General features: G+C 42.4%; 2 protein-coding genes across 2 annotated transcripts in view; both read right to left on the minus strand.

Annotated features, from left to right (window-relative positions):
• Nucleotides 1-443: 443 nt before the first annotated feature.
• ints2 (integrator complex subunit 2) lies at nt 444-21,379 on the minus strand. The gene is made up of 25 exons (XM_076751335.1): nt 21,058-21,379; nt 20,036-20,344; nt 19,733-19,871; nt 19,202-19,304; nt 18,757-18,870; nt 17,485-17,615; nt 16,020-16,190; nt 15,080-15,300; nt 14,693-14,818; nt 14,393-14,464; nt 12,995-13,109; nt 12,450-12,518; nt 11,504-11,638; nt 11,218-11,394; nt 10,217-10,331; nt 9,372-9,476; nt 8,917-9,081; nt 7,809-8,010; nt 6,271-6,396; nt 3,853-4,054; nt 3,412-3,693; nt 2,657-2,764; nt 2,414-2,519; nt 1,947-2,123; nt 444-1,130 (listed from the first exon to the last, which is right to left on the minus strand). Exons 2-25 carry the CDS (start codon nt 20,326-20,328, stop codon nt 949-951), a joined length of 3,636 nt encoding a protein of 1,211 aa, XP_076607450.1. The 5' UTR covers nt 20,329-20,344; nt 21,058-21,379; the 3' UTR covers nt 444-948.
• Nucleotides 21,380-22,299: 920 nt separating this feature from the next.
• The window catches only part of med13a (mediator complex subunit 13a), a 68,018-nt gene continuing 62,345 nt past the window's right edge, over nt 22,300-27,972 (minus strand). Inside the window, exons 24-30 of the mRNA XM_076750196.1 lie at nt 27,792-27,934; nt 27,509-27,667; nt 26,344-26,532; nt 25,689-25,831; nt 25,362-25,526; nt 24,324-24,424; nt 22,300-24,021 (exon numbers count right to left, since the gene is read on the minus strand). Coding sequence (XP_076606311.1) covers nt 23,889-24,021; nt 24,324-24,424; nt 25,362-25,526; nt 25,689-25,831; nt 26,344-26,532; nt 27,509-27,667; nt 27,792-27,934 — 1,033 coding nt within the window. The 3' untranslated portion in view covers nt 22,300-23,888. The remainder of the gene's footprint in view (nt 24,022-24,323; nt 24,425-25,361; nt 25,527-25,688; nt 25,832-26,343; nt 26,533-27,508; nt 27,668-27,791; nt 27,935-27,972) is intronic.

Here is a 27,972-nt window from a genome sequence, read left to right on the forward strand (position 1 = left end):
GCAGTTAATTGATGTCCTCTCACCTGACGCTGACACCTGGAGCTCCACTGTCCCTCTGCGCCTCCTCCTGCTTGTCCGTACATCGTGTATTTCTTTAAAAACACGTTAGCTTCGGCAGGTCTGGCTCCATTTTCAATGGCTTGTCATTCATGTCTACAGTAAACCAGCTAATGGTCTCCAATTGTACTCGTCCGCTCTTCTCCTACTGTTTGTCTCGTCTAATTATGCGCGTTCTCTTGGCACCGGCATCCTCCAACGTCTACGTTCAAACAAATATCACGAACTTCCAAAAATCGCGAGAGCACGGTGCGGATTAGCGTAAACCCTGGACATGAAGAAAAATGACCCCGAAAGCAGCTCGTTCAGATCGGAGACTGAACGGATGGCCATAACACAAAGTCAAACCAAAATGTTCCCCATTTGTTCCAAATACACCTCATCAATGAAAAGGTTTCTTTGTTTTATTACAAACAAATACAGTACAAAAGCTCTACATTTTATTTCAAGGCAACATTTTCCTTTTTTCATTTGCTGAGAAAAAAGGTCACAAGGCTTACAGCTTACAAAAATATGCCTAGCGTTTTTTACTTTCTACAAACTCTGACAGAGCACATGAGCATACATTTTGGAACAGATTGCAAATCAGGCGTCAAAAAAAGGAGTCTGATGGTAGAGAATGGATTCTTCAGTCCTTGACTTTAGTGCAGACTGAACAGAGTCTAATGAATACGCAGTACAACATGTCAACAATGAGAGTAACCCACAACCTTACATTGTCTGAAAGCCCTTGAAGGTGACATCAGTCTGAATCCATTTGTTAAAGATGAATGGATGTGTGTTGACAGTAGCCCTCTCTGAGGATGAATGTCTTTCGGAGGCAGTGTTTAGAGTTGTTGGTTTAAGTCCAGTCCCCCCTCTTTCTCTTCCTCAGTAATATGTGTGTCTGGTCTAAAGTCCATGAAGGGTAGAGCTGATGATGTCCATGAAGGTGGCCTCTATGCAGTAGCAGAGCTGGACATCAGGGTCAGCACCACCCAGTTCCTCTGCTGTCCTCTGAGGTAAAGTCAGCTTGGAAGAACCTCCTCCTGCAGCCAGAGCCCCCTGAGGCTTCTCCTTCAGATACTGCAGGCCTGAGGCAGGGAAAACAACAAACTTATGTCCATGTATAAACAAGGCACATGCACAATGAAAATCTACATGTTATATAAATATCATGTATGCTAAGAGTTGCTGGATTAATCCGCATGATCAGTATTTACAGCTGATCAAGGCTTTTTTTTTTCTTTTTTTTTTTCAGTAGATGAGATCTGGCACACTCAGGTTGGGACTGCCAGATGGTATTAATTGGGACACCTGGATAGAGCAGGCCACAAACTACAAAACATGTTCAACATTGCAGAGGCACAGGTTAAATCACTGCCTGTGGTGCTTCCAGCCAGATGGCAAACTATTGGCAGTGTTGGTGAAGTAGGAATTCAAAAGAAAGTCGTATCCTTTTCTCAGCCATTAAAGGAAATCTTTGAAAGATGCATTTTCTTAATCCAGACCTATATAACTGTCAGAAATGTTTATCTAACTTGTATTAGCTTCATTTGATCTAATGCAGGCCTACAGTAAAGTGTGTAACTATTGTGAAGCTCAGTGACATTGTGAAGCTCAGTGACAGTGTCTCCGACCGACACCATCTTGGCAGCACCTGACCGTCAAACTCCCAGCTGATCCAAAAATGGGCAAAGTGGTGGAGCATGGGTGGAGCTGAGGCAGGCCAAATGAGACCTGGTTGCTGACACCAAGCGCCTAGCTGTCACTTAAAATGATCATGCCAAGCATCAAGCAATTATTACAAATCATGCATCAATTAAAAGTGTAACCCAGTGGTTAAAAAAAAATAATAATACCATTTAAAAAACTGTTATAATGGCACCCAGGCGACTCACTGTACTTACGGGCAATGAGAGGGTCGATGTCTCTGGCTTTGGTGGCAACGTCGGAGGCACAAACCTGGCCCACTTGTACTAACAGAGCTGCCACATCATCATAGAGTGGAGGGAAGGCCTGGCAGAAAGCCACCAGGCATGGCAGGATGGGCATGAAGAAGGAGAAACGTTTGGCACGAGTCAGCACTAAAAAACAGAACACACACACTCAGAGCACTGACAAGAGCTGCATTAACAATAAATACAGTGGCTGCATTGTACACTTTATGTAATGGAGAGATAATGCTGCACTAACAGCCAAAGGCCAGATGGTGGCAGCCAAATATAGGAATACAAATATCACAACACACTGTATGACAACACAGATATGATATACTGATACAGTGTATACAGGCTGCATCGTGATTCACCCAGTGAGGGTGCTGGGAGCAAATTCAAGGAAAAAAGATAAAGATAAAGAAAAACAGCTCACTGACCTGTGAGGAGGGTCCCCATGACACTGATGGCCAACCTAGCCACACTGAGGGACTTGGGTAGGGCATACTGGGTGCACAAGTACGATAGCAACTGGATTGCAAAGATCTGTGGGCATACACACATTCACAACTGCTTTAAAAAAACAAGACTGTAAGAGAGACTTTGGCACAAAACCAGGGCAAGTCCAGGATTTAAAGCCAGGAAAAAGAGAAGAGATGGGAGGGAAGGTTGCAAGGCTTCACCTGCTTTTCCAACTGGGGCTGGGCCAGCAGCTCTGGGATGAAGTCCAGACAGATATGGATGGAGGGGATGCCTGCCACAGTTAGAGGCAGCAGAGCTTGAGGGTAACCCTGACAGAAAGAGGCACAGAGAGTGAGAGAGCAGGAAATATAAATCTTACGATAAAAACCAAGAATGATAAGGGATGAATAAGGAATACAGAGTCAATTCAATCAAGTAGTCATTTAAGTAAACAAAGTACTTCTATATTAAATGTGTGTGGACACAAATGCGCACAGCAGCTTCTGCTTGGGACTGTGGACAAGGGTGGATTAGCGTGACAGAGGAAGGGTTGTTTGATGAAGTCTGCCATATGGCCATCTGCTACTTCTGGGAGTTCTGCAGTAACTGACCACTAAAGCCAAGGCAGAACGCGATGACTAATGCTGTCAACATGATTTGGCTCTTCTTGAAAACTTATTTTCAGCAATATGGCATTATCCACTCAACCACTTACACAGATGATCACGTATGATAACATTACTTTCTAACAAGATAATCTAGTCATGCAGGAAGGTCATTAAGGAGCAGGTACATCAGAAAGTTCCTGATTAACACCAAAAGCCTGCGAACAGACCATGCCCCTGTTGGTCTTGGATTCTGCCCTGTTTCAACACTCTCGCTCTTACGTTTTGGACTCTAAACCTGCCAGCCTTCCCATTTTCACAGTAAAACAACAAGCAGGTGTACACCCTGCTTCTTTTTCCCATTGTGTTACCTGAAAGTGGACCAACTTGGCAATGTTGGGGTCAGCGATGAACATCTGATGCAGCAGACAACAGATGAGACATTGCACCTCCCTCAAGTCACTGAGCAGCCCTCCCTCTGGCTCGGCGGTCTCCACGTTCCCGCTGGCTCTCGGCTCCACGCTTCCGTGTTTCGATTTCCCCAGCAAGGGGCCTCGAATACTCCTCAGCAGGCTCTCCATGTTGGCCCCAAGCTGCTGCTCTTCAGAGGTTGGCAGACACACCTCCAGGAGAATCTGAACGGCTGCACTGTCCTATGGTTACATAGATGTTCTCAGGTGTGAAAGATGATCTCTCACATTTACCAGATGCTCATGACATGCAAACAAAAATGGCTCTTCTGTAAAAATGAGGTCTGAGTGTGTAAGAGAGACACAGTGTGTGTGAATGGGTCAGTTAGTGGTTTACAATACCTGCGCTGCGAGAAGGGCGTTCTTCAGCTCCTCCCTGGTGACCTCGGGTGTATCCGGCTGTCCGGGCACGCCCAGGTTTGAGACTGTCTGGCTCTGCCGATCAAAGTCAGCCGTCTCCTTCAAGTGGCAGTGTAGGTAGGCTTTTGAGGCCAGCAGGTAGCCATTCAGCATGTGAAGGACGATGTCCATCAAAGGAGGACACCTGGCAAAGAAACACAAACAAACATTTGCTCAACCTATAATTTTGTTTGCTTTGGTATGAGTTGCAGGTCTGGGGTCAACTGGTGGAATTTGACAAGGATAACAAACCCAAGGCTCTGGACACACAATAAACAGGAATACAATTGAAAGATGTGAGCACAGCAGAATCAGAGCTCCCCTGAGCTTCATTAACAGTTGAAACCAGACTTTCCTCAGAAATTTTTGTTTGTTTGTTTTTTTTGTTTTTAGGAAATCTGCCAAAACAAAACAAATTAAAAGAGTAAATGCTCAAGAGATCCAATAAATATACTTGATATGAATACACCTTTCATAATGGGCCCAAGCAATGTCAGTCGCTGCTGGACCTGTTGTTCTTTTGTTCTCATTAGTGTTATTTATTTTTCTTTTTTTGCTCTTATTTTTCTCCACAAAATGTTTGTGTCGCAAAAAAACGTAAGACAAACAAACACCAAAGTGAACAGCTGGATTGCAAACTCCAACCAATCAGGCACAAAAAACAACACTCGTTGACCTCAAGGTAGCGCTGTAATGAAGAAGTTAATATTTTTGCAATTTTCTCGAAAAGGTCTTGGCCAAGAGTCAAACTTCAGATTCAAATGCCAGATTTTCTGAAATTATCGCAATTTTCTGAAATGTATATTTTCAGAAACCTTTGGGCCAATGGTCTGAAACTGAGTCAGGGTCATCTACAAACTTTGAGGATCTTAATTTTGATGTGTCAGTCTGTTATTAAACTGAATGCTTTTTAACCTGTGTATTAAGTTCAACTTTACATAAATTCTCATTTATCAGAATTGGCTTAAGTGACTGTAACCAAACTCGGTGCACGTGTTCGAGTGCTAGGTCCGAGCTTCGCCATGCTGTCTTGGGATATTATGTCTCTAGGAGGTGCCACAAATGCAAGAAGTTAATGTGTAGTAGCTGGCTACAGGAATCTGTATGAAATTAATTTCACACATCTAATGTTACCTGTTTAAATCCAGCTTGGTATCAAGGTGTGTGCAAAGTACGTATTCATCTATCTGCTTATCTGCTGTGAACTGCTGTGGTTTAAAAATTGCCATGCCATCCTCTGTACGACTTTTGCAAATTCCCAACTCAAGTTTCCAGTCTCCCAGGGCAAATATAAAAGTAATATAATTTCTTCTTATTTTTCTCTGCTAAAAATATTTGGCAGTAAAAACCTTAAGACCTAGAAGTACCAAAATTTAACAGGAGGGGTGCAAATTCCACCAACCACTTAATTTAACGACAATCATTGAACTCATCATTGACATTTTTGCAATTATCTCAAACGGCTTGGCATCAAAACTCATTTTAATCTCTCAAGTCATTTGGTCTTCTGCTCTAAAAATGTCAAATCTTGCCATTTTTCGCCATCTGCTCGGGCCCATTTAAACACAAAATTGTTGCTGAATATACGTGTAAATTAAACAACACTTCCTTTCATGGATTTTGATATAAGATAATAGTGACTGGCATAGTAGTGTTTCAAAGTTAAGTAAAAATTCATAATGCATAAAGTGAGATTCCCATATCTCTTTTGATTATAAAGAAGGCCTGGGTGCTTTATAAATACTGTGAAAGTATCAAAATCCTCAATCCACTGACAAATGCACACAGCCCATATTCAGAAACTGTGCCTTTAAATGTGCCATCAGGACTTCCTTAAGGTTGTGATGTCACAACTATGGTCGCCGCTCTCAGTCATGTCCTCAGCACAGCTGTGGGTGCAAAAACTCAGGAGAGCTGATGCAGGCATACAGAGGTCAACACCTGCTCAGGCCTCTGAGAGCAGACTGGGCTTTTCGGGAGGCTTTTATCTTAAATAGATAAAACGCAGTGTTTCAGAGTGAGGGTGAGTAGAGGTGCTGCAATAATGGACAGTATAAGAAAGAGACTGTGTTTTCTTAACATTAAAACATGTAAATATTTTTGAGTAGACACTCACAATTACAGCATGAATCTCACAATGTGTGTGAAACCTTTCAACGATTTCTTTGAAGGTATCCCACACATCTTACACCATTCTTGTATATTGTGAAAATAAATGCAGCCAATTGTGTGGGACCATATGGTGAGAATTAAGAAATGTGTCAACAGGTCTGAGTACACAGACACCTAGTGTAGCATAAACAGACCTGCATCCATGTGTCTGTACAGCATTAGGCCTTTTAGAATATGTGCTGCAGTTACCTGTACACTCTCTGATCACAGCGCAGCACGATGAGAGGGTCCACCATCAGGTCATTCTGAGTGTACCTCTGCTGCCTGAGCAGCTTAGCTGAAGGTTGCAGGGCGTTTACTGTCATCACCCACAGCCTGCAAGACAGAAAGATCACTTTTAACCTTCATTCATATCACAGTGTTATGAAGTGGAGGAAATACACGACCTGACTGGGAATGTTAAACTCTTTTTGCTCAGCTTTTGGAGCTTCATGACTCAAAGAATTTCATTTCAAACTGAGGTTTGTTGAGTTTAACATATAAAGTAGTGTGACAACACATGACATTATGGCACATTTCAGAAAATCTGCAATTGCGTGACAAAAATAAACTTATTCAGATGAACTACTTACAATGAACTAATCATGAACTGTCCACCGTATTTCCAAAATGGATTTATTGTATTCTGGTATGCTACTAAAACATGACGCGAGGCACACTTCAGTAGGGGTTTAATGACTTCAGTAATTCAGTTACTCACAAATTAGCCTGTGGCAGCAATTCACCCTCAATCTCTCTTGTCAGACCAATGCTAAACTATAAACAGCAGGGTACTCTTGCAGCTCCAAGCCTTCCTGCAGCTTGTGCACCAGCATCAATCAGTGGGTCTGTGTGAAATTTGGCACTGCTGCCCCCTCCTAGCTTCACAGAGCCCGTCATCTAGCCCTCTGCACCACTGAATACTGTGAGAGGGAGGGGGCAACAATCCCTTACATCTCCCTCACGGAGTCTCCCTCAGTTTTCCTTCACTGAGCTTCTAGTTACAGCCTCCTTTTGGATCGATAGGATGTCTGCTCAGAGCTTTGGTAACTGTGCTCCTGTGGGCCCTGGGGCACAGTGAGGGTCACCCTCTACTGTCCGGAGAGTACCTACAGGTTGACACAGTTGCCTAGCTCAATACCTGTGATCTATTCACACAGTAATCATTGAGCAAGCAGTTTGGGGTTAAGGGCAACAACTCCTGTTTCACAGGTCCTCCTTTAATCCATTTACTGAGTCTCACAGCAACTTTACACTGCCACGGTAGAGACGACACCATGTCAAGCACCACTGTTAACCTTTTACTGAAAAGACACACAATGAGAAATGGAATCAAAAGCCCAAACAGAACATGACTTAATCTGTGGGTTCATAGCCTTATTTTTCTTTGGGCCTTGATTTTTTTGTTTAATGTACTTGCAGTTTTTACTCATTAAGTTAAACAAAAGATGCCAAATTCTAATTACTGAAGAAAAGATGCTTATTTGGACTCTTGATTGATTTTGAGACCCAATACCCAAGTGATTCTATTCATGCACACAAAAAGGCAGAAAATATCAAATATCCCATATCCACGAGGCACATCAATTATCTGGTTCCTATATGAAATTTGAACTCACATAATGTAAACTCACTAAATATTGTAATTACAGTCATGTATTATTCCCATGTGACATTCAGTGGGATTCTCACTGCGCTGCGATGCAAAATTTTCTGTACTTTGTCTATAAAGTGTCCAGAGCAAGTACCTGCGAGGCATCACAGTGTTGAGGCCCATCCAAAGCTTGTTGAGGGTCTGCAGTATTCGTCGGGGCACAGCGGGCTCCAGCAGCAGAGCCATGCTGGCTGTGAGGGCCTCTGAATAAGGGATCAGGTCTCCAGGTGAGAGCAGTGTTAAATGTTCCATGATCCGCATCAGCCTGGGACTGCTAGATGGTAACTTCTGGAAGGCTGGGGGGGCAAACGGCTGCGTTAATCTTCAAGGTCAAGAGTTGTGGATTCTTGTTGTGTGCATTTAACTGATCTGAACCAAATGTGTACACTAAAATGAATAGAAACCAAACATTTCTGGAGCATCAGATAAATCCAGTGCAAGACAGTAGCAACATCTGGCAAACATCTGTTCAGATTTACTATAGAACTATAATCATGTCATCCTTTGAACTCCAATCCACAAAAAGTGTGAATCAAAGCTATCAAGTGTCAAAACTACAGAATGCTCACCTCCTACCACCAAGCTCAGGGAGGCACAGGAGCTATTCTTCTATTCTTACCATATTTTTCTAGTCAGAATTAATCATTGTGTTTCTTGTCACCATTCTGCTGAAGAAGGTTGCTGTACAGAGGGAGCTTAAAAACACCCTGCATGCCTTGAAACAAAACAGTTGTGCCTCGTTGCATAAATACATAAAACATCAATTTGTAAATGTATATATACTGTACATTGACCGGCATAACGGCATGAATGCGATTACCTGTTACGCTTTTGTATTTTGTCAAGGATCTCTATCAAAAAGAAGCCAATTACTGCATAATCCTCTAAACCCTGAAGGATTAACCATTGATATAAGATTTCAGTTGGATAACAGCTTTCACCTGCAAGTGTATTATACAATATAATACATTTACAGGTACTGTACTGCTCTACTCAAGACTGGCAACACCAGTCTCTCATTCTCAACCCTGGCTCCGAGGATTAGTATCACTGGTGCTGGTTTGATGGAAAAATGCCTGTTTACCTTAATTCTATCTAATCAATTCATATATGGCCCTGACTGTTAAAGGACCAGTACTAATGGATTCAGAACTATCAGCTGAAACCTTCATTTCTTTCATCCCTCATTTCCACCCCCTCACCCTGGTGGAGCTGGCTCTGCGTGTATCTGCAGGTGTTGCTGGGGAGCATCATCCTCCTCAACAGGGGCAGGGTACCCGTCACCTCCTCCTCACACACCCAGTCCTCCACTAGACATAGGTGGGGATAGTTGGTGGCCAGCAGCCTCAGCAGGGCAGAGTGGAGACCTGGGTGCAGGGAAAGAAATAGGCAGGTTATTTGTATTACCCTTTTTTTTGTGTGTGTGTGTGTGTGTGTGTGTGTGTGTGTTTTTCCTTTTTTCCCCAAAAGTAAAAGTCTTGCTCATTTCCAACAAGGGTTGCTCACATTCTTTACCACTGCCCACAAAAAATAAACAGAAATGTGGTTGGGGGAAAGACAAACAAGATTAGGAGCTTTTCTGGGAGAGTAGTGATATTTACTGTGAAGTGATATGAAATACGGGCTTACAACTACAATTTTGTACATTTAGGCTCACCCCCTAGCTCCTGCTGCAGTCCCTGGGCCTGAGTAACCAAGTACTTAATGGGGATCTGGTCCATCAAGGCTGCTGAGTAGGACTTTGGCTTCCTCTGCATCAAGGCTTAAAAAAAGAGAAAAGGGAGAGTGAGGTGCAGAAACTATAAGACAGGAAATAGGGGGTGAGAGGATAAAGCAAGAAAAGGACAAGAGAGAGCATAAGTGTTTTATTTGGCAGAGTAAGGACGCCAGAGCCGCTGTGCCGATGCGTTAGAGGAGCTGAGGTGATTTTTCATTGACGTGGGTTCATTACCACTGGTGATGGGCTTCATTACTCCTTCCTTGAAGGCTGCGGGAGCACTTGGGTAAACACAGCAATTAAAGAGATGGGCATAAACTCTCACATAAATCTGGCCTAATGAAGGGCAAGAGCAGAGCTCGTCATGGGAGAGAATAAACACTGACTAGGCTAACTGCTAATGCTCAATCTAACCTACAGCCGTCCTAGTTAGCTCAGCTCCCGCAGCCATTGTACTTGGCTCTTTGTCAGCCCTCCATTTATTCTCTATGAAGCGGCCAACATTCAGTGCCGGGAGAGAAAAGGATGAATGACTGCACATCCAGAGTGAGAGCATCTCCAACAACTTCACAGAGGACAAAAGCTGCCTTTCTCCTCTCACTGCCTGACAAACTCCCTCCATCTCAAATACAATGCCTCCTTCAGTGGAGGAGATGACAATGGATGCACTTTAGACAGGCAGAAGAAGAGAACATAAGAAATGGGAAGGAAGTGAGCCAACAGCACAGTAGGAAGCCAGGCACAGTGCAGTCTTATACGGGACACAGCTATTGTCTTGTACATACCCAGTTGTTTGGTGCTCGCCAACAGGTTCTCCTCATAAGACAGGATGTAGTAGAGGATAAGGAGTTGGGTTGTGATGGAGTAGCGCTGTCGTCCTCCTCGACTAGCCTCCCCTTGCTAAACAACAGTGAAGGAGAGAAGCAAAACAACAGATACAGGTCAGGGATGGGCAACACAAGAGGGCTCTGCCACCTCAGTGAATGTGGAGATGGATACTGAACGGTGATAATGATGATGAATTGGTGGTAATTTCTATTTAAACCACCCAATTCAACAACTATGCCCAACTTCAAAAATAACTTCTGTCATTATTAACATATTTATGTCACAGAAATTGTGCAGCAGCAATTTAGCTTCAGACTCCTTTTGAAATTCAAAAGGATTTTACGGACTAAAAAAGATCTACAATTCTATATCTATAATTTGATTCTTATGTGTAGTGCAGCAACTCAATACTCATAACGTCTTTTTGAAATGTGATTACATATAAATCATAACTCCTGAAACCTGATCGCAACAATAGTATTTCATCTAACGGAAGACGGAATTGGATATGGATGAAAAAGCACAGAGTGCCTTGGTAGCTGAATGGTTACAGCACACGCCATGTAACCGCAACGCCGCTCCTTCAACTCCAGCCAGCGACCTGTGTAGCATGTCATACCCCAATTTACTGTCTACCTCTTCAACCCCCTTTGTCCAATAAAGATGAAAAAATGGGCAAAAAAAAAAATTAAAGAAAAAAGTGCAATTTGTAGAACAATAGAGTCTTACTGTATCCCAACAGTAATTACTGCTATTACAATAATTACGTAAAAAAAACCAGGGGTGGCAGAAAAACTGATAGAGAAGGTGTGATATGTAAGGAAGCAATCTGTTAAGTGCCATTGAAAAGAGGGAACAAAAGCAATTAATAATGGTAATGGAACGCAAAATGTCATGAACTGTTTAGGGTGTAGATTTAGATTTTTGCTGTTACCAAGAAACCCTCAGGCTGACTCACCCCAGCAGAGCTCTGGAAGACATTGAGGATCTCCTGCTCAGTGATGGGCTGGTTGGTGGCCTCTGGGTTGGCCTTGGATGCTGGAGTGAGGATGGAGTTGATGTAGGCATCAATTAGGGGAATCAGCTGGGTGTGGATGGGGGTGGTTGTCTCGCAAAGCTGCCGATAGATCCAATCCTGGCAGATGCACACAAGGACAGCACCGGAGGGCGAAATCAATATTTTAAACAGACTTATCACTTAGCAGCTGGTCATCATTATGGGCCATCTAGTGCACATCTCCTACCTTGATGGACACTTTGTGCTTGGTGAAGGCTCGACTCCGAAGCAGCTGGTAGATACAGTGAATGGGGAGGAATCCTGTGATGTTGGCACTTAGGCTGTTGGTCACTGCAACCCTCACAGCATGGGCCGTAACCACCTACACACCCAAATAAATGAGTTATCTAAACAGCACCAATGTGAAATGAACAAAAAACACCTACAAATTCTGTATATTTCAGCGCCACAATATCATTATGTGGCACAATTTAAAAGATTTCTTTCAAGATGACGAAGCTCTTTGATGCTTCAGGTATTAACTCACTTAACTGGATTAGCCAAAAACAGACATCCCTAGTCATGTTTTTTAATCTGTTTATAGGTTAAAAAACAGAATTTCCATATAATGTATAATAATGTGCAACAATATACAGCTAAAAGATTGCACATGTCATGACAGAATCACCCCTAACCAGATGTGATGCACACTCCTACTCGTGCATACAGCTACTGCTACAACACAACACAGACATGATACAACTGTGCTGTGCATAATCACAGTTCTCGTTCTGAAACGGACTAAAAAAAATACATCTTTAAAACTTAAAGGACCACGAATTTATAAAGGGCGTTAGACATTTTGTTTGATGACCTGATAGCAAGCATGATTAACTTTGTAGACATGACAGATAATATAATAATGTTTACAAAACATACCTCTACCCAAAACTGCTGGGTACTTTTAAATAATGTATATTAAAGTGATTTATGGCCAATTGAGGGACATTTTATTTCATTTTGACAAGCTGTTAAATTAAAAGCTTCTACATTCCTGAATTTACTACAGCTCTTGATGGGGAAAATAAAGAAGGGTTGATGAGAACAAAGGCTGACACAAACATCCAAATAAACGACTGAACACTGGAATTGTCAGGTAGAAAATGTGCTGGATGGACTTAAGCTGTATGTACCTGTTCTGTGAAGATCTCTTGTGTGAAGATCGTCTTCATCTTGCTGAGAGAGCTGGGCTTGATGGCAATCTGGAGAAAGTTGCACAGAAAAAAGGAGAAAAAGATAAAGACCGTCAACAATGGAAGGTTTACTGTGAGTGAAAACAACCTGCAGGCAACAGTGCTGGTATTTTGTAATTCCCTCCTTTCATATTTCATAAGAAAAATTCTACATGGCAGGCACAACACTGAATTGAGAGGACTGCCCTAGGGGTGGAAGCAAACAGGCTCTAAATCCAATTACATTACACATCTTAGTGGAAAATACACTGAGACAGGAAAACTACTTAGCACACAGGCAGGAAACAATAGTGCACTTAATAAGTAATAAAACAGCAAATTGGCCACAGGGTATAGAGTGTCTTAGCAGATATGTGCATGCTGCAAGTGTTTCATCAGTGGTAGAGTCTTTATATGCACCACCGCTGCAGTGGAGAAGTGGGGCCAGTAGCTGGTCAGCCAGACTAATGTATTGATCACTGTCTCTCTCCCACCTACCAGCTTACCTTCATCCCCAAAGTAGAGCACACCAACTCAATAATGGAGCTGAGCTGGTTGCTATGGAAATACATGGCAACCAGTAATAGCATCTCTCCAAAAGAAGCAGATACGCCTGCAGCACTGTGGGGAGGACACACATATATGCATGTGAGGTGAGTGAGAAAAGACACTTGGACATGTCGTTAAGCCTGCATCTTACAGGACGCACATTTTCATAAACTGATTATGCTAGCTGCATCAACCCACACATGCAGCGGGCACTCACGCACGCACGCACGCACGCACGCACGCACGCACGCACGCACGCACACACGCACACACACAACTTCTTCATCAGCCTGTGCCCCAAGCTTTGCTGAGTTTGTCCCTGCCTATGTAAACAATTACAGAAGGGACATCAAATGCCATAAATAAAGCAAACACACCTTCAAGTATGAATTCAGACATGGATTTATCAATTCTAACTCCATTTAACTGCTACTGCACCTTGTTTATTCTGTGGGTATTAGTGTTTCTGCCCTTCTCACTCATTTGTTGTCACGTTTCAATAAACTCTGTCACTGACACGCTCTGTTGGAGCAGAGGACTAATGACCGAGACCATATCAGTGTGGTAAGTGCAACAATAGAGAGGACAGTGTACCCTGTCTGAATTCTATAATGATCAGACATTTGCTGAGGAGAATGCTAAAAAGCAAGACTAAATGATTTGAAACATTAAAAAAAATCCTAGAAATCTGACAACAATCAAAAGTGCTAAATAATAAAATCTGAGAAAATAAGGAGTTCTGTCAAAATAATTGTGGCTGTCAGAATTACACATCATGTACTCAATATATTGAAAAAATGCTATTTCTCGGTGGTGTTTCAGGATTTTAAAACAGCCTCTTTTAAAACTGCTAATGTAGTTAAGAGCAGTACAAACACTTTGTGCTTTCATGTAAACTGCATGCTAAACACAGACACACTGTTCAGTCATTCTATGACAGTCACTGCTTTTAAGAAATACAAATTCACTGCACCACGGGCGACCACTGCATAATGTCAGTGTCAATATTTTAAACGTAAACTTAAATTACATCGTGCAGCCAAGACTACAAAATTAATATGGTGTGTATACATATTTTACAATGTCTCTTCCCATAGCAAAAAAACTGAGTTCAATTAAGTAAAAAGGCATGACCTGCATGAATTGCAATCTGTTCTACATAAGATAAAATAAGATAAGACAACACTTTATTAATACCCCGTAGGGGAAATAAGGGTGTTACAGGCAGCAGCAGTCAGAAGTCAGAAGGCAGATTTTGATAAACTTTTACTCACTGTTCATTTGGACTTGCAAATCCATACAATAATGCCTGTTCAATAATGCCCCATTATCATAAATAAAGAGATTAATCTTACCTTTCAAAGTATTCCTCTTCTTTGATCATCCAGCTGAGCCACATAACCATCAGCTGCTCTTGCTCTGGAGTGCTGGACATAGACACACACAGAGGATAATACTCACACTCTATATAACAAAGGACAGTGTTAAAAAGATGCAGAGAGGACTTCTGGCAGACAGTATGCATTGGCAAAAAAAAAAAAAAAATCAAACCTCAAAACCACTGGTAGTTGAATAGGGTTTGTGATCCCATTTATGTTTGCTGAATAAAAGAAAGACTTTCAAAAATAAGAGTTAATAAGACCAGCTTTATATACCTGACCAGGGTAGGGAAAGCCAGCAGCTTGCAGAAGGACAGAGAGACGAAGCGAACGCCGGCAGGAGTGGCCGGGGGCCGGCTGGTCATCAGCTGCAAGAGCTGCTCTGCCTCTTCATCTGTCGGTCTGCAGAGGGATCACATTGAGGATATTATCGTTAAAACATGAACCTTTTAAAATGAAACCAATACTTTGAACAAATTCAATGAATGGATCATCTTTAATATTTGCACTGGACTAAATAATGCATTCTTAGTTAAGAACTACAGGGAAAACAGTTATTTTCAAATCTCAAAATCAAACTCTAAAAACAACTAAACGCACATTGAAATCATTATCACACAAGCATCAAATGTCAGGAGGTCTGCTGCATCCTCTTTGACCTACCTGAGGCCTGCGATGCCCATGAGGGCGCAGTACAGCCGCAGCAGAGCACTGGCCTTCACCACATGCTCCTCTCTGAGGCCAGAGTACCCTGAGCCGCCCTCCTCTTCCATATCGCCGTCATTGGGCACGTGGGTGCTGCGGGAGCGTGGCAGGATGGCGACAAGCTCCAGCAGCAGCTGCCTGCGCATCTGCCACAGCACCGAGCTGCTTTCTCTCTTTCGCTGGCAGTACAAAGAGAGAGCGAGGGAAAGGCATGAGCCAACTGCTTTGCATGCGCCCAAGATTTACATCAGGGCTCCAACCAGTGAATGCTCTGGCATCCAAAAAATGATTAACAATAAAGCATTAATTGATAAACAAAATTGTTGACAATGCAGAGAGTGAGGACATTTTGGCCGGTCCTCACTACTTCAAAGGACAGTTTGACGTTAGAGAAAGAGAGAGAGAGACAGAGAGAGGAAAGAGAGAGAGAGAGGGAGCGTTCATAGTTTCACACTCAGCATGATTACATTACACGCACATTAGAAACCCTGGCTTAATCCTGACCATGGTGATGCTAATCTTACTACTACAAAACCAGAACATGTTCACGCCTTATTCTGAGCATCTAATCAAATTCAAATCACAATTCATGTCAGCATGGCCTAGTTTAACTTAACCTAGCCCTGTTTCATCCAGTAGACTACGAGTGTTTGCTTTAACATGGTGAGACTCTTGTAATGCGCTCCAAGAGTACACCACAACATCTTGTCTTGTCATCTCACACAGAGTGCTGCTGCCTCCGTGTGCTCTGCTCAACACGATGAGACAAGATACCAAAGTGGATCTTTTTGTATTACAATCTTCTTCATGTTAACTCGCCTCCTTACTGGAGTGTTTGTGTGTGTGTGTGTGTAATTACAACCTTAAATGAAACACAGAATAAACCCTGGCCCCTCACCTGCTGTCCATTGCGAATGAACATACTGAACCAGGTACGGACTTTGCTGTTGGTGCCCAGTAGTAGACCGCTGACATAAGAGACAAGGGGACTGACTGCCTCGTCTGCTGTATCTGGTTTATAGTCGAGAGTCAGAGCCACACCCAAACCAGGCAGGTGACACTCCTCCACCTAGGAATACAGAGAAGAAACACAGTGAATTATACTGTATATCAGTCAATATACAGTGTGATACAACCCACTCTTACTTTAATTGCTGAATAAACTAGAAGTCATAAACTATATAATAAAATAATATTACTAATAATAATGCTAATAATATTAATTAACAAGTCTTCATGTTTGAATTATTTCCATGGTCTTATTTTGTCTGACCACCAGTCGAAACAGCATGTTTTCCGCTCTTTTGACCACTCTCAGGACATTTTTTGTATGAGTCCTGCTGATGCATCCCTCAGCAAGGCTATGAATTTCTACTACCTCCTGGGGCGTCATTCGATAACTGACCTTGTGCTGTAACCTTCCTGAGAACGGGGGGGGAAGCAGGAAGACAAATATCTCCCTTCAGGGAGAGTATCACCAAGTGTATCACAACATAAATCAGGGACGACAAAGATCTTCTGTGTCTCCAGCCTTTATGAAGTTTTTGTGTGAAATAAGTAGAGAATAAATAACTATTCCGTTCAATTAGGAATTAACAAAAACCACAGCTTTCCTAAAGCCCAACGGGAAGTCTTATATTTTTCCCACTTACAAAAGACAAAGAACAAGAGCAAAACCTCACAATTATGAAGTAAAAACAGAGCATATTTGGCATTTTTGCTTGAAAACAATCCTGAAACAATCAATTTCTTATCAACTTTGTTGTTATTAATATTGTTGTCAATATTTGATGTCAGCTGACTCATCAATCAATCATCTAATAATTTCAGCTCTTTTTAATTAACAAAGCTGTGTGGCAACACATGGCATGTTGTGCATTGCATCAAATATATTCAGATTAAGAAGATCGCATTGGGCACTTGGAGGCAGCAGAAACAACTGGAAAGTTGTGAAGAGAAAAGTACCATATCATTACCGTTTAAGTTGATACAGAAAACTTGTTAGCAAACAGTGGCTCACTGACACATCCAGCAGTTACGAAGCAACATTATCATTTATTTGGAGTCGTTTTTCTGGCCATCTGATTAATGTACATCTAATAATTACTCTCTTTTATCTCTGTTTTTGGTCTCCACCGACTCCTAAGGAAGATCTGGCTCTTCAGCTGTGAAATGCTTGACAATGTTCAACATGAAAACAGCCAGGACAGCAGAATCAATTCAACACAAACGCATCTCCTGCAGAATGTAACAGCTGCACTGGATCCTCTCATCTGAAATAGATAAACTTTGGGAGGTGACGGGTTAAGTGCGATTCTGAGGTTAGTTTGGAGTCCTGTGATTATATTCATAGTGTAACTGACCACCATTGCTCTGATGTTGAGGGCCTGTGAGGGGTTCATCTGACATAACTGCCTGAGGGCTTCAGTCCTGCGTCGACCACCCACACTCTCCTCATCCTGACGCTCTCCATTCTTGATCAGACCTCTACAAACTGCAAAGACAGACATGCACATTTAAGTAAACAAACTGCACACCCTTAAAAAACATCATCTGGATTATTACATTTCCTGAAATTTTACATTTGATGCTTTGAATCAGGGGATTTTGCTGCCTACTAGCAACATGCTCGCTGAATTTGATTTTCCCACACAGTAAGGGAAATGCTAGAAAATCAATACATTTTAATGCAATATGTCATGTTGGTTTAATGATGTAATCCTTGCCTAAAGGTCTCCTGGTTTTCTGTACATAACTGACAGACAGGGACACTCTATGATTTCTCCAATGTCACGGCCAGGTCATATTCCTCTATAAACCGCAGAATCATGACTCATTTATTTGCTTGTAAATAAGACTTAACAGCCATCAAGAAGACAGCATTTCCACAGCCTCATCTCATTTCCCTTGTACTTTTCCACAGTTGACAGTTTAAAAGGAAAACGGTTTATGGTTGGCTGAGATTATGACAAGCACTGAAATGATATTCGTTTCCATCTCTGCCACTTTTGGATTATTTCATATGCCATAAAAGAGCCGGTGGAGTTCAGTCTGGTTACCAGTTTGTCTTCAACATGGCAGATCTTGATGCTTCCAGACACAACCACTTCCCACACCTCACCCTTAAATCAATTCATTTCACTTTCAATTCAGTGAAACAAGGTCTTTTCCTGTAACAAAGCCAAAAGGCTTCCTTGATGTGGATTGCTCTGTAACACACCAAAAGTTACTGACTTAGCCCTGACCCCTGTGTGTGATAAGGAGGCACTGGAGACAGCAGGCATTTTCTTATAATGCATCTCTCAAAACACACAGCACACTCAGCGAGCCAGAGTGAGACAGTAATGTTCATCATCAATCAAAGACAAATATATACACCCTTGGGCCAGTGGCATGGCCAGAATTAGAGGGGAAACAGCTCAACTCTGAAAGAAAATGTGATGGCAACTAAATAGCAAACTGCCTATACTTGAATGAAGGAGCGAAGCTTCTATGGTAATGTTAAGTAAAGCCCTGTTTCTGCCACAGCAGGTTCACTCGCTAACTATACAAAGCAAGTACTGGCAATTAAACAGCCACTCCATCTGACATTATCAGCTGACAGCATGTGCACTGTTATGAGACAGATGAATTACCTTCATTGAAGCTGTCAGGGACATTGGCAACCAATAGACACAAAAACCAGTCTCCGTTGCGGACATGAAGCAAAGCCTCTGCCACATCCACAATGGGCAGCAAGGAAGGCAGCTCTGAGAGAAAGAACAAATAAACACACACATACAATAACAATGTTTTAAGACTGGATTTAAAGAAATATTAGAAATATTTGTTGTGTGCTCATATACATGTCCTCGTTGTTGTCATCAAGGTGTCAGTTTTGTTGCAATTTATTACATGGTCTTAATCCAAAATATATCTCCATGCTGCAATTTCTCAAGACTACATTCCAACAATGGGGGGTGGGCATCGTGGATCCCACAATTTTGATTCTTGCAATGAGCACACTTGTGCAGAAGCCATTGCACACCAACACCAGCACCTCCAGGTAAAACTATTAAGATGATGAGAGGAGTCAGGTACCTGCTTGTAAAATGCAGAGGACATCGGCGACCTCTTCCAAGTAAACGGGGCTTTCAAAGAGTTCAGATGACTTCAAGAAGAACTCTCCATTTGAGTCTACGACCTGAGAAACGACAATGGAAACAGACTGTGTGGATCAATCATCCAAGTCATCCAATACGGGTCATTTAGAAAAAGTAAAGGAAGCTGTGCAATTTTGTTTCTTACTCCCACAACTCATTTCCACAAGTTAGATATTTTTCATGCATTTCTTTATATTTAGACAACTCCTCTCTTCATATTTTAGCATCAAATATGTCTTTCCACATCTCTATATTAAACAAAAGGCAGCCTTTCAGACGTAAGCCACTAAAATCTCCCCCATTTCTATGTTGTCATCAGTTATCTGGCTAGTTTAGGCTGGCACATTAAGTGCTCTCTTTAAAATCAACTGCTAACAGCCTTTATACATTCAATTTATAGGTCTTTGTGTGTTATTACTCTCATAAGAAGAATGCTTGCAAATCCCATTTAAGCTACCTCTGACTATACCTTATTCATGATGGCCAACAGTTCACTGAGGGTCAGACGGAGCCTCCTGAGGGGATCACTGTGTTCAAACTCCAGAGTCAGGCCATGCTGTAGCTGTGACACCAGGATGCTTTCTCCATTAGAGCCACCTGCCTTGTGCCTGGCAGAAGAGACAGCACATTGCGTATATTGATGAAATGAACTTCCCAGGCGATTTTGGAAAACAGTAATCAGTTGTAGAGTTTGTTGATGTAAAAACAGAGGCAGTAAATGCATCACCAAACTGTAGCAATAATCATATTACCATGAGAAAGTCATCTATACCTGAGCTGTTGCTCCTTTCGTGCATCCTGCTCCAAGGCATGAAAGTCCACAGACAAAAGTGCAACGATGGAGTTGACAGCTTCCACTCCAGACAGCAGGCGGAGAATAAGCTTCTTGTCCTGTGCCCAGGACTGGCTCTGATCAGCTGGAGCACATAAAGCCATCCTCACCAGGCAGGGCAGCAGCAACCTCAGCTCTGGGTCACTTAGGGCAGCCAAGCGCACCACATCCACCTTCTGCATGGCTTCAAAAGCATAGGAGCTGACAAACTGCAGCCCTGCACTGTCTGCCATCTCTCTGCAGTTCAACCTTGAGGGGACGAACGGGCAAAAGAGACAACTTAAGGGTTAGAATCTGATACCATCTGAAGCAAATTAAGTGGACAGTCCTCAAGTCCGCGAGAAACTCCACAGAGCCAAACAAAGCCAAGTAGTGTGCAGCTGACAGTTAACTGTGGCAAAGTGGCATTACATTTATTACTCGTTTTACTCACGTTAACGTTGGCAAAACTTTGCTTCATGAGTAATATGTTTGTCAGCTAATTTGCCTCGAGGTTTGGTTGGTCAGCTGCTCCAAAACAATATTAAAGCTGCAATTATCAAGATAACGTTGCATACAAGCTAAAAGCTGGGCTGGCGTTAAGCGTCAACGCTAATGTTAGTGGTGCTAATGCTAGCTAATACTGGGATTACAACATCGTTAACTTTAACTGACATGGAATTTGTTTGACCCAAGTCGAAACATTATTTCAACTAATGTGTAGCACTCCGAAATCTTTAATACATGCTTTCAATGCACGAGTTATACCATAGGAAACAGCATCTTATTCACACTAGCTACTAGCTAACTGGCAGTGGCTAACAGTCATTCAGTATCCCCGTTGCTTTTGGGGCGACTCTTAGCATGCTACTAGCCAGCTAGGCTAGGCTAACTTGTTAGACAAGACTCGTGTGTGCTGTCTGGTCCGCCTCTGCCGTGTAAACAGTGTATGCAAATGTACAATTCAGAAACAATCATCTTACCTCCCTTGTTTGGATGATATTTAGTCTTCTAGAATGGAAACTTCACGAACCGAGGCCCTCAGACCTCGGACTCGACTGTGTACGTTCAACCTCTAACGTTACGGGGGGAGTCCCGAGCCAATGACAGAGAAAGAAGCTTGTCCCAGCTGTTGCCGGTAGGTTTATGGAAATGTCTTTGTAATTTTTAACGCCTTGTCTATTATGGTTCTCGCATATCCGCTTGGAAATTACCTTTAACTAAACTGATTACGATGTCAGCGTGACAGTGAGCGAACTGTCAGTGGCTGGAGGCAGTATGATCCTCCAGACCTTCGCTGACTGCAGGCAGTGGTGTCATTATTATGGGCTGATACTGGCAAACTGCGAGTATGATGGAAATCTTCATTTCGTTTGCAGAATAAAACAGCATGTTTTGTAAGTTTACCTGATGAGTGGACCTTAGATAAAACCAGACGACTAGTGTTTGAAATGACCTCCCATTTCTGAACAATTTCCGCATCACTAACAATGAATGGGATACAGACATTGTAGATACCCGCTGGAATCCAGTGTTTCCTCCATGATCTTATAGCAGACAGGCTGTTTATTGTTTTCTGAAATGTATACTTTTCTTTTCTTTTTTTTTGTTCTATTTATATCTGGCTGTGCTGCAGAAAAGAATATTTTTTTTAATAACATGGGAAACAAAAGTGATTATGAATGTGCTACAATCTAAAAGTAGCTAAGTGTCTAAATGAAACCATACTGAGGTTGCATGCAGCATACATACTTGGTTTTAGTTGTGAGAAGCCATAGCCAAACAAACAGCCTAAGTGTCTGTCGATTTCTAACTATCTAGATTTCTCTCTTAAATATTGCAGACGTTTACCTACCCAGTCACTGACATGTTGTCAGTATGAATTCCACTAACATTTTCAAGGGCAAAGTGACAGCAGTTGCTGAGGGATGGAGGCAAACAGAGCAGGACCTCTGTGTATTCAAAGGCTGCTGACAGCGAGGAAAAAAATGCAGAAAAATCTCCAAAGAAAGAATTGCCAGCTGCTACTACACAACCCCGGGGCAATTCAGCAATTTACAAGTAAGATATCTGACTCAAATTATTATGCAGGGTTATTCCAATGCCGTTCCCACTTGTGAATAGAGTGTGGTAACAAGCTTGCAGACCTGCTGTACAGTAGAGGCAGATGGTTACTGCAAACAACCATGATTCCCCAAAAAGAAAACATGGCACTGAACTGACAATAAAATTTCAGGGTTTTATTAAATATTGAATGTATTTATCTACACTCAAAAGAAGACCAAACACATTTTTGATGGTCAAATTTTTCAAGCCAACAAATATTGGCAAATATGCAAAGTAAAGAGCAAATCAATGGATTTTCAATCGTCAAAGTACATTTTCCCTCTGAACAGGAGAAATCCAGACAGTAGATCTTCCTTTGTGCACAAACACTGCATATCCATCGGGCAGCCATCCGCAGCTGGTTAAAGTTCATTTACACCACACATTTACTTTCCCACCAAAGTAAAATGGGACTGGTCTAAATGCATCCATAACCAATCAGAAGCGGTGCCAAAAGAGACAGACCTCAGCCAATCAGAGTACGGAGAGGTGTAGTAAACTAAAGGGATGTGCTGAAAAGGACACTGCATGTCTGCCATGAAGACGACTGCTCTCACATTCTGGCTCTCGTTTTATTCCTCCCATATAAAAAAAGTTCAAACCTGAGGTGCCAATAGTTCTCCTTCCACTATTGGTGTCCTTGTCCAATTGCACATCACAGTCCCCCTCCCCAAAGCAATGAACACAAGCACAGGAAAATAAGTTGACATACTTTATTCCTAAAACAGGAGCCACACCACCAACTGCTGGCATGGCATTCATATATAGTTATTTATATATATTGCCGTTTGGTTTTGTGTCTAAATGTGTGGTATAAAATACTATATACAACAATGTACCTCTTTATTTGAACACAGTGAAGTTCATTGCTGTACAAGTCCTCTGTAGCTACAGCTTTGCTGTAAGTCCTTCATGCTCAAAGGCATGGAACATAATTCTCCACTCTAATTCTTCTGTACATTGTGACAATACAAATATTCTGTCTCCAATACAAAAAATAATACTCTAAAAGCAACCTACTGGGACTTTATGTAATTTTTATGGGATTTTTTTCCTGGTTGTTTTTTTAATTAAGACGATTACATATATCTTAGACCAATTGCTTTAAAGCAGGAAGGTGATATAAACCTTCTCCATTTTTTATATATAAAAGAGGTTAAGAAATAAGACAAATTATACATTTACAAACTTACAATAAATAAGATAGATGCAGGCATTTCATTTGGATACTATTTCATCCAAAGGAATAAAAAGGAATTTCAGGTCTTAAAACCAATGATCCATTCTTGAGTTTTTCCTTGATCAAATATGTCCCTTTTCTTCCAATAACTTTACAGATAGACTTGTCTCTCTGATACAGACTGGCCAGTGACTGTGCTGTCATGACACATACCATGACAACCAATCTGTCATTCTCTCACGTTCATTAATTGCGACTCAAACATCTGGTTTCCCCCTCTTCTTTATTCCCTTGTCTCTATGTGCATGTCTCTGAATCACAGGGACAGGATTCTCAACCAGTAACAGCCACGGGGGACAGGACTGCCTCGGCTTAGGACAGCCATCTAATCCCATCTCGGTGCAGGATCCAGCTCCATACTCTGGTCTGGTTCTTGCGGTTTTCTTCAGTCTTGATGAAAGCCCCTCTGGAGTTGTCACTTTCCTCTTCTCTGAAATGTTTCCCCTACACCCCCCATGTAAATGTTGGTTACAACATGTTCATGATGAAGTTGTACATCTGGTTGAGCACCACAAAGTGAATGGGTAGACACGATCGTCGGTCCTGCGTGGCCGGGTCGCACGTCAGCCAGGAGAGGGCGTTGTACTGCTCCAGCACAAATCTGTTCAGGCATACAAAAGAAATGCAGGTTCTCTTCAATTTGAATTTATTTTAAGGTTTTGTTTTCAAAGTGATCCAGTCCTTGGCTATAATCAACCCAAGTGCACACAAAACACTTTAATCTCAAAAACTACTTCAAATATGCATTTCACTCTCGCACAGTCACCACTTGCATCCAGAGAAAAACATTTCAAATCTGAAGAAAATCTGCAAATTCAAAAATCCCCTGAAAACACAGTCAGCAGGGTGGTAATAGTATTTTGTGCACTTGACTTGTGGCGGATGTGTTCTGGTGTTGTTTACCTGAGTACGTCTGAGGTCTGATTGGAGTCGAGGGGGTGGGAGTGTTTGCTGTGCAGTAGTTCATCTGATTGCACTGAAGACACATGGAGGTGCAAAGAGGCCTGAGAGAGGGAGCAGAGGTGGTGTCAATGGCATTATAATGAAGTTATTAACCTTTTATTACATCTCATCTAAATAATTACAGCCCTTTTCACAGAGCGGTGACAGCAGCAGTGAGTCTGTAGCCAATTCCAAAAGCAAGGGATATCAGTGCAAATCAAAACTATCTACTTTTCTGGTCCCATGTTTTTCTTACTCACAAGGGTTCAGTTACAGCCACAACACTCGCTGAGGTAGAGTCACATAGGCAACAAAACTGCCGCAGGAAACGTTCGCAGTTCATTAACGACTCGCATGTTAACGGCATTTTTAAAGGACAGTTGTGGTTTTATGGGGAGTTGTGTGCTGTACTCTTTCTTTGCCAGAAGCACTGGTGAGCTGGTTTCCAAGCAATCAGCAGAGACTCCAGGAGGTGATTGCACGTAGCCAAGAAAGAGTCCATCATATAACCCCTCATAAAACGTGTCATTTTTACACTTTTGTTTTCAAACAAATTAAACGAGCAAGATATGACAGGCTTATTAGTGAGCTTTAACAGGCGCGAGTAGACAGATTTTGTTATCTTCAGACAGAGCCAGGCTAGTTGTGTCATCGTCTCCAGTCTTTATGCTAAGCTAAGCTAATCAGATGCTTGCTGTAGCTGCATATTTAATGGATGGACATTAAAGTGGTATCTATTTTCTCATAGAACTCTCTGTAAGGAGGCGTTGTTTCCAAAATCTTAAATTGTTCTTTGAAGCAAAACTAATTAATATCCCCGTTTGTTTTTGTTGTACTCCGAATGCCCCATGACCTACCGTAATTGTTCCACTAAGCTGTCTTGTTCAACCATGAAAAGAGCTTTTTTTTTTTTACTGTGCACTAGTATAAAAAGGCAGCTCTATTTAAAAAACAAACAAAAACTATTAAATAACCATATGAGATGGTCAGAGTAGATACCTTGAGGAAGAGTGGACACTGGTTCTGAGCCTGCGGACAGGCTGACCAGAACCAGTCGGGTAGCGGGCCGGCTTTAGCCGTGGAGACAAAGTAGCCGAGGGCCAGAGGCTGCTGCAGGAGGTTCGGAACCTCTTCATGAGATTCCATGCGGTCTGTACTTTGGCCCTGCAACAAGGCAGACAACCCAGGTCAGCTTTGTTTTCATGCTTCGTTTCACATAATGTATTCTGACTCATTTAACAACATACAGAGGAATGGGACACACGAGGCGTGACATCAGTCAAAGGCGACACCCAGCCACCATGACCTGTGTGCACGTTGTCTCACCTTACTGCCATCACCCCCGTGGTGGTAATGAGAGCCAGGGGAGTGTACTGGTGAAGTGGTGGGTGAGATGTTGATGATGTCTGGGTCCACCAACTCGTTCTCCTGGTCCAGCAGGTCAAAGATCCCAATAGCATCAGACCCGTCTGAGGAGAGCAGGAGAATAATTCAACAGTCTGCAGCTGACGACGTGGTACAAAGTCTTTTAACTGATTAGCTCCCCTCTGAAAAGCATCTTTTCTGTGGCAATAACTGGCACAGTATACATTTCAGAAAATATAATGTGGACCTTCTACCGTCAATGCAGTTATATAGCTAGTTTTGCCATTTGCTGAGTATCGGATGTGAGTGACCATGCTTCATTTTTGTGGCAACAAATATATTTGCACTAAGGAAATAAGCTTGAGGGTGCTGTAGATGACTAAGTATGTAAACACACACCACTACAAAACAGAGTCTTAATAGACTGGAAAAGTAAACAGGAAGGATTTGGAAACAAACAGAGCAGATTAAAGAGGAAAACACAGTAATTGCCGCATTTCCCTTCAACATCTGTGACTTTGTTTAAGGTCCAGGAAACAGGAGGAGCAACAGTCAAGTAAAACTGCAAGAGCATCCCAGAGATCGACTGCAAGATAGATGAAGGAGCATGACTGACCAGTGGTGGCATTGAGAATGTCGATGTTGGGGTCGATGTTGGGGTAATTGGAGCTGGCCACCTGGACGAAGGCGGAGGTGGGGAAGACCAGGATGTGGGTACAGGAGGTGTCTTGCGGGGTGCTCAGCTGGGACGTCTGCATATTCAAGGTGGTGCTGCGGCCAAACACGGAGCCTGTCGACACAGAGTCTGACGGGATGCACAGAGGAAGAGTGACAGGGTCAATCAACAGTGTGGCTACGGACAATGAAACAAGATGCTGCAATCTTTAAATGGGGAAAATCTTTTAACTCTTCTCTGATGCAGCAAACTCATCATATAACTCACAAAAGGAACATAACACACTCAAACTCTGTAGTATTCAAGCAACACACAAGAAACATGAAACTGATCAAAGTGTAAAAAAATCCTTTCACTGATTCATTTCAATGCAACATACTAATGAGAATGTAACATCTTCAAGGGTGCACCAAGTAACAGCTTTACACTGATTCAAATACAATCCATTTCAACTACAACATTCAAACTTAATGAAATGACTATTCAAATATTAATGTCTTAATTTAACAAAATTGATCTCATGAACTAAACTCACAGCAGTAGGTTTCTGCATTCATAATCATACAAGGAACTAGATTTCTAATGTCACAACAGCTGCCAACAACGCTCTTAAGTCTAAACTCCATGTTGCAGTGATGTCACCCCCCTCCAGTCACAGTCCTCTGAGGACACAGTCTTGCTAATCTCTTTCAGCTTGAAGAGCTTTTGAGGAAGGAGATGTCCTCGGCCCAGCATCGCTCAACACAATCCTGGTATGATGCACTGACAATCCCCCACTCGTTTCCCAAAATAAACCCATTGATCTGACTCTCCATCACACCGCTTTGAGATCAATGGGCATCTGAGAGCTAGTGCTTTATGAGAGAAAGGTACATGATTTTCCCTGCCATCAATCTGATCTGGACAAGGAGGGGACACGCATTGTGATATGTTGCTGCCATCCATCACACCCTCACACTCACACTCGCACTCACACACACACACAAACAGACATGAGCACACCTCGGCGCTGCCTTTCTTGGTGGAGCAATGCGGCTCAGATGAAAAGTGTAGTGGTTAAAACAGTAAGTGTATTTATGATCTTTGTCGTGTGCACATACTGTACCTGGCATGATGATGAAGGATCCCTGGGGCTCCATGGCAACCAAGCACACGCTGAGGATACTAGGCGTATCTGAGGCGGAGATGCCACACATTCGACACATTTCCTTCAGACGGCGACTCAGTGACTGGAGGTTTCTCCTGCTCAGCAGAATACTCCAGTCTGGAACATCAACAGAGCGGAGCAACAGGGGTGAATGAACAAGTGACAAACTGGTATGAAACACTCTTGAATGCTCTCTTTTTCTGGTCATGAAAAGGCATTTTAGCATGACAATCCACCTTACCTTTTAACTCTCCATGTCCTATCCTGCCCAGTCGGCCAATCACCACCCTCCAGGGGACTGATGTCATTTGCACCAGCCCCAAGCACCAATCCCACAGCTTCTGCAGGCCCAGCCGCCGCACAGAGCCCTTTTTCCTCCGTGCCCTGTGGAACATGAATTGACACACATGTCGAGACCTCTT

The sequence above is a fragment of the Chaetodon auriga genome, chromosome 15, assembly GCF_051107435.1.
Source record: "Chaetodon auriga isolate fChaAug3 chromosome 15, fChaAug3.hap1, whole genome shotgun sequence".
Lineage (NCBI taxonomy): Eukaryota > Metazoa > Chordata > Actinopteri > Chaetodontiformes > Chaetodontidae > Chaetodon > Chaetodon auriga.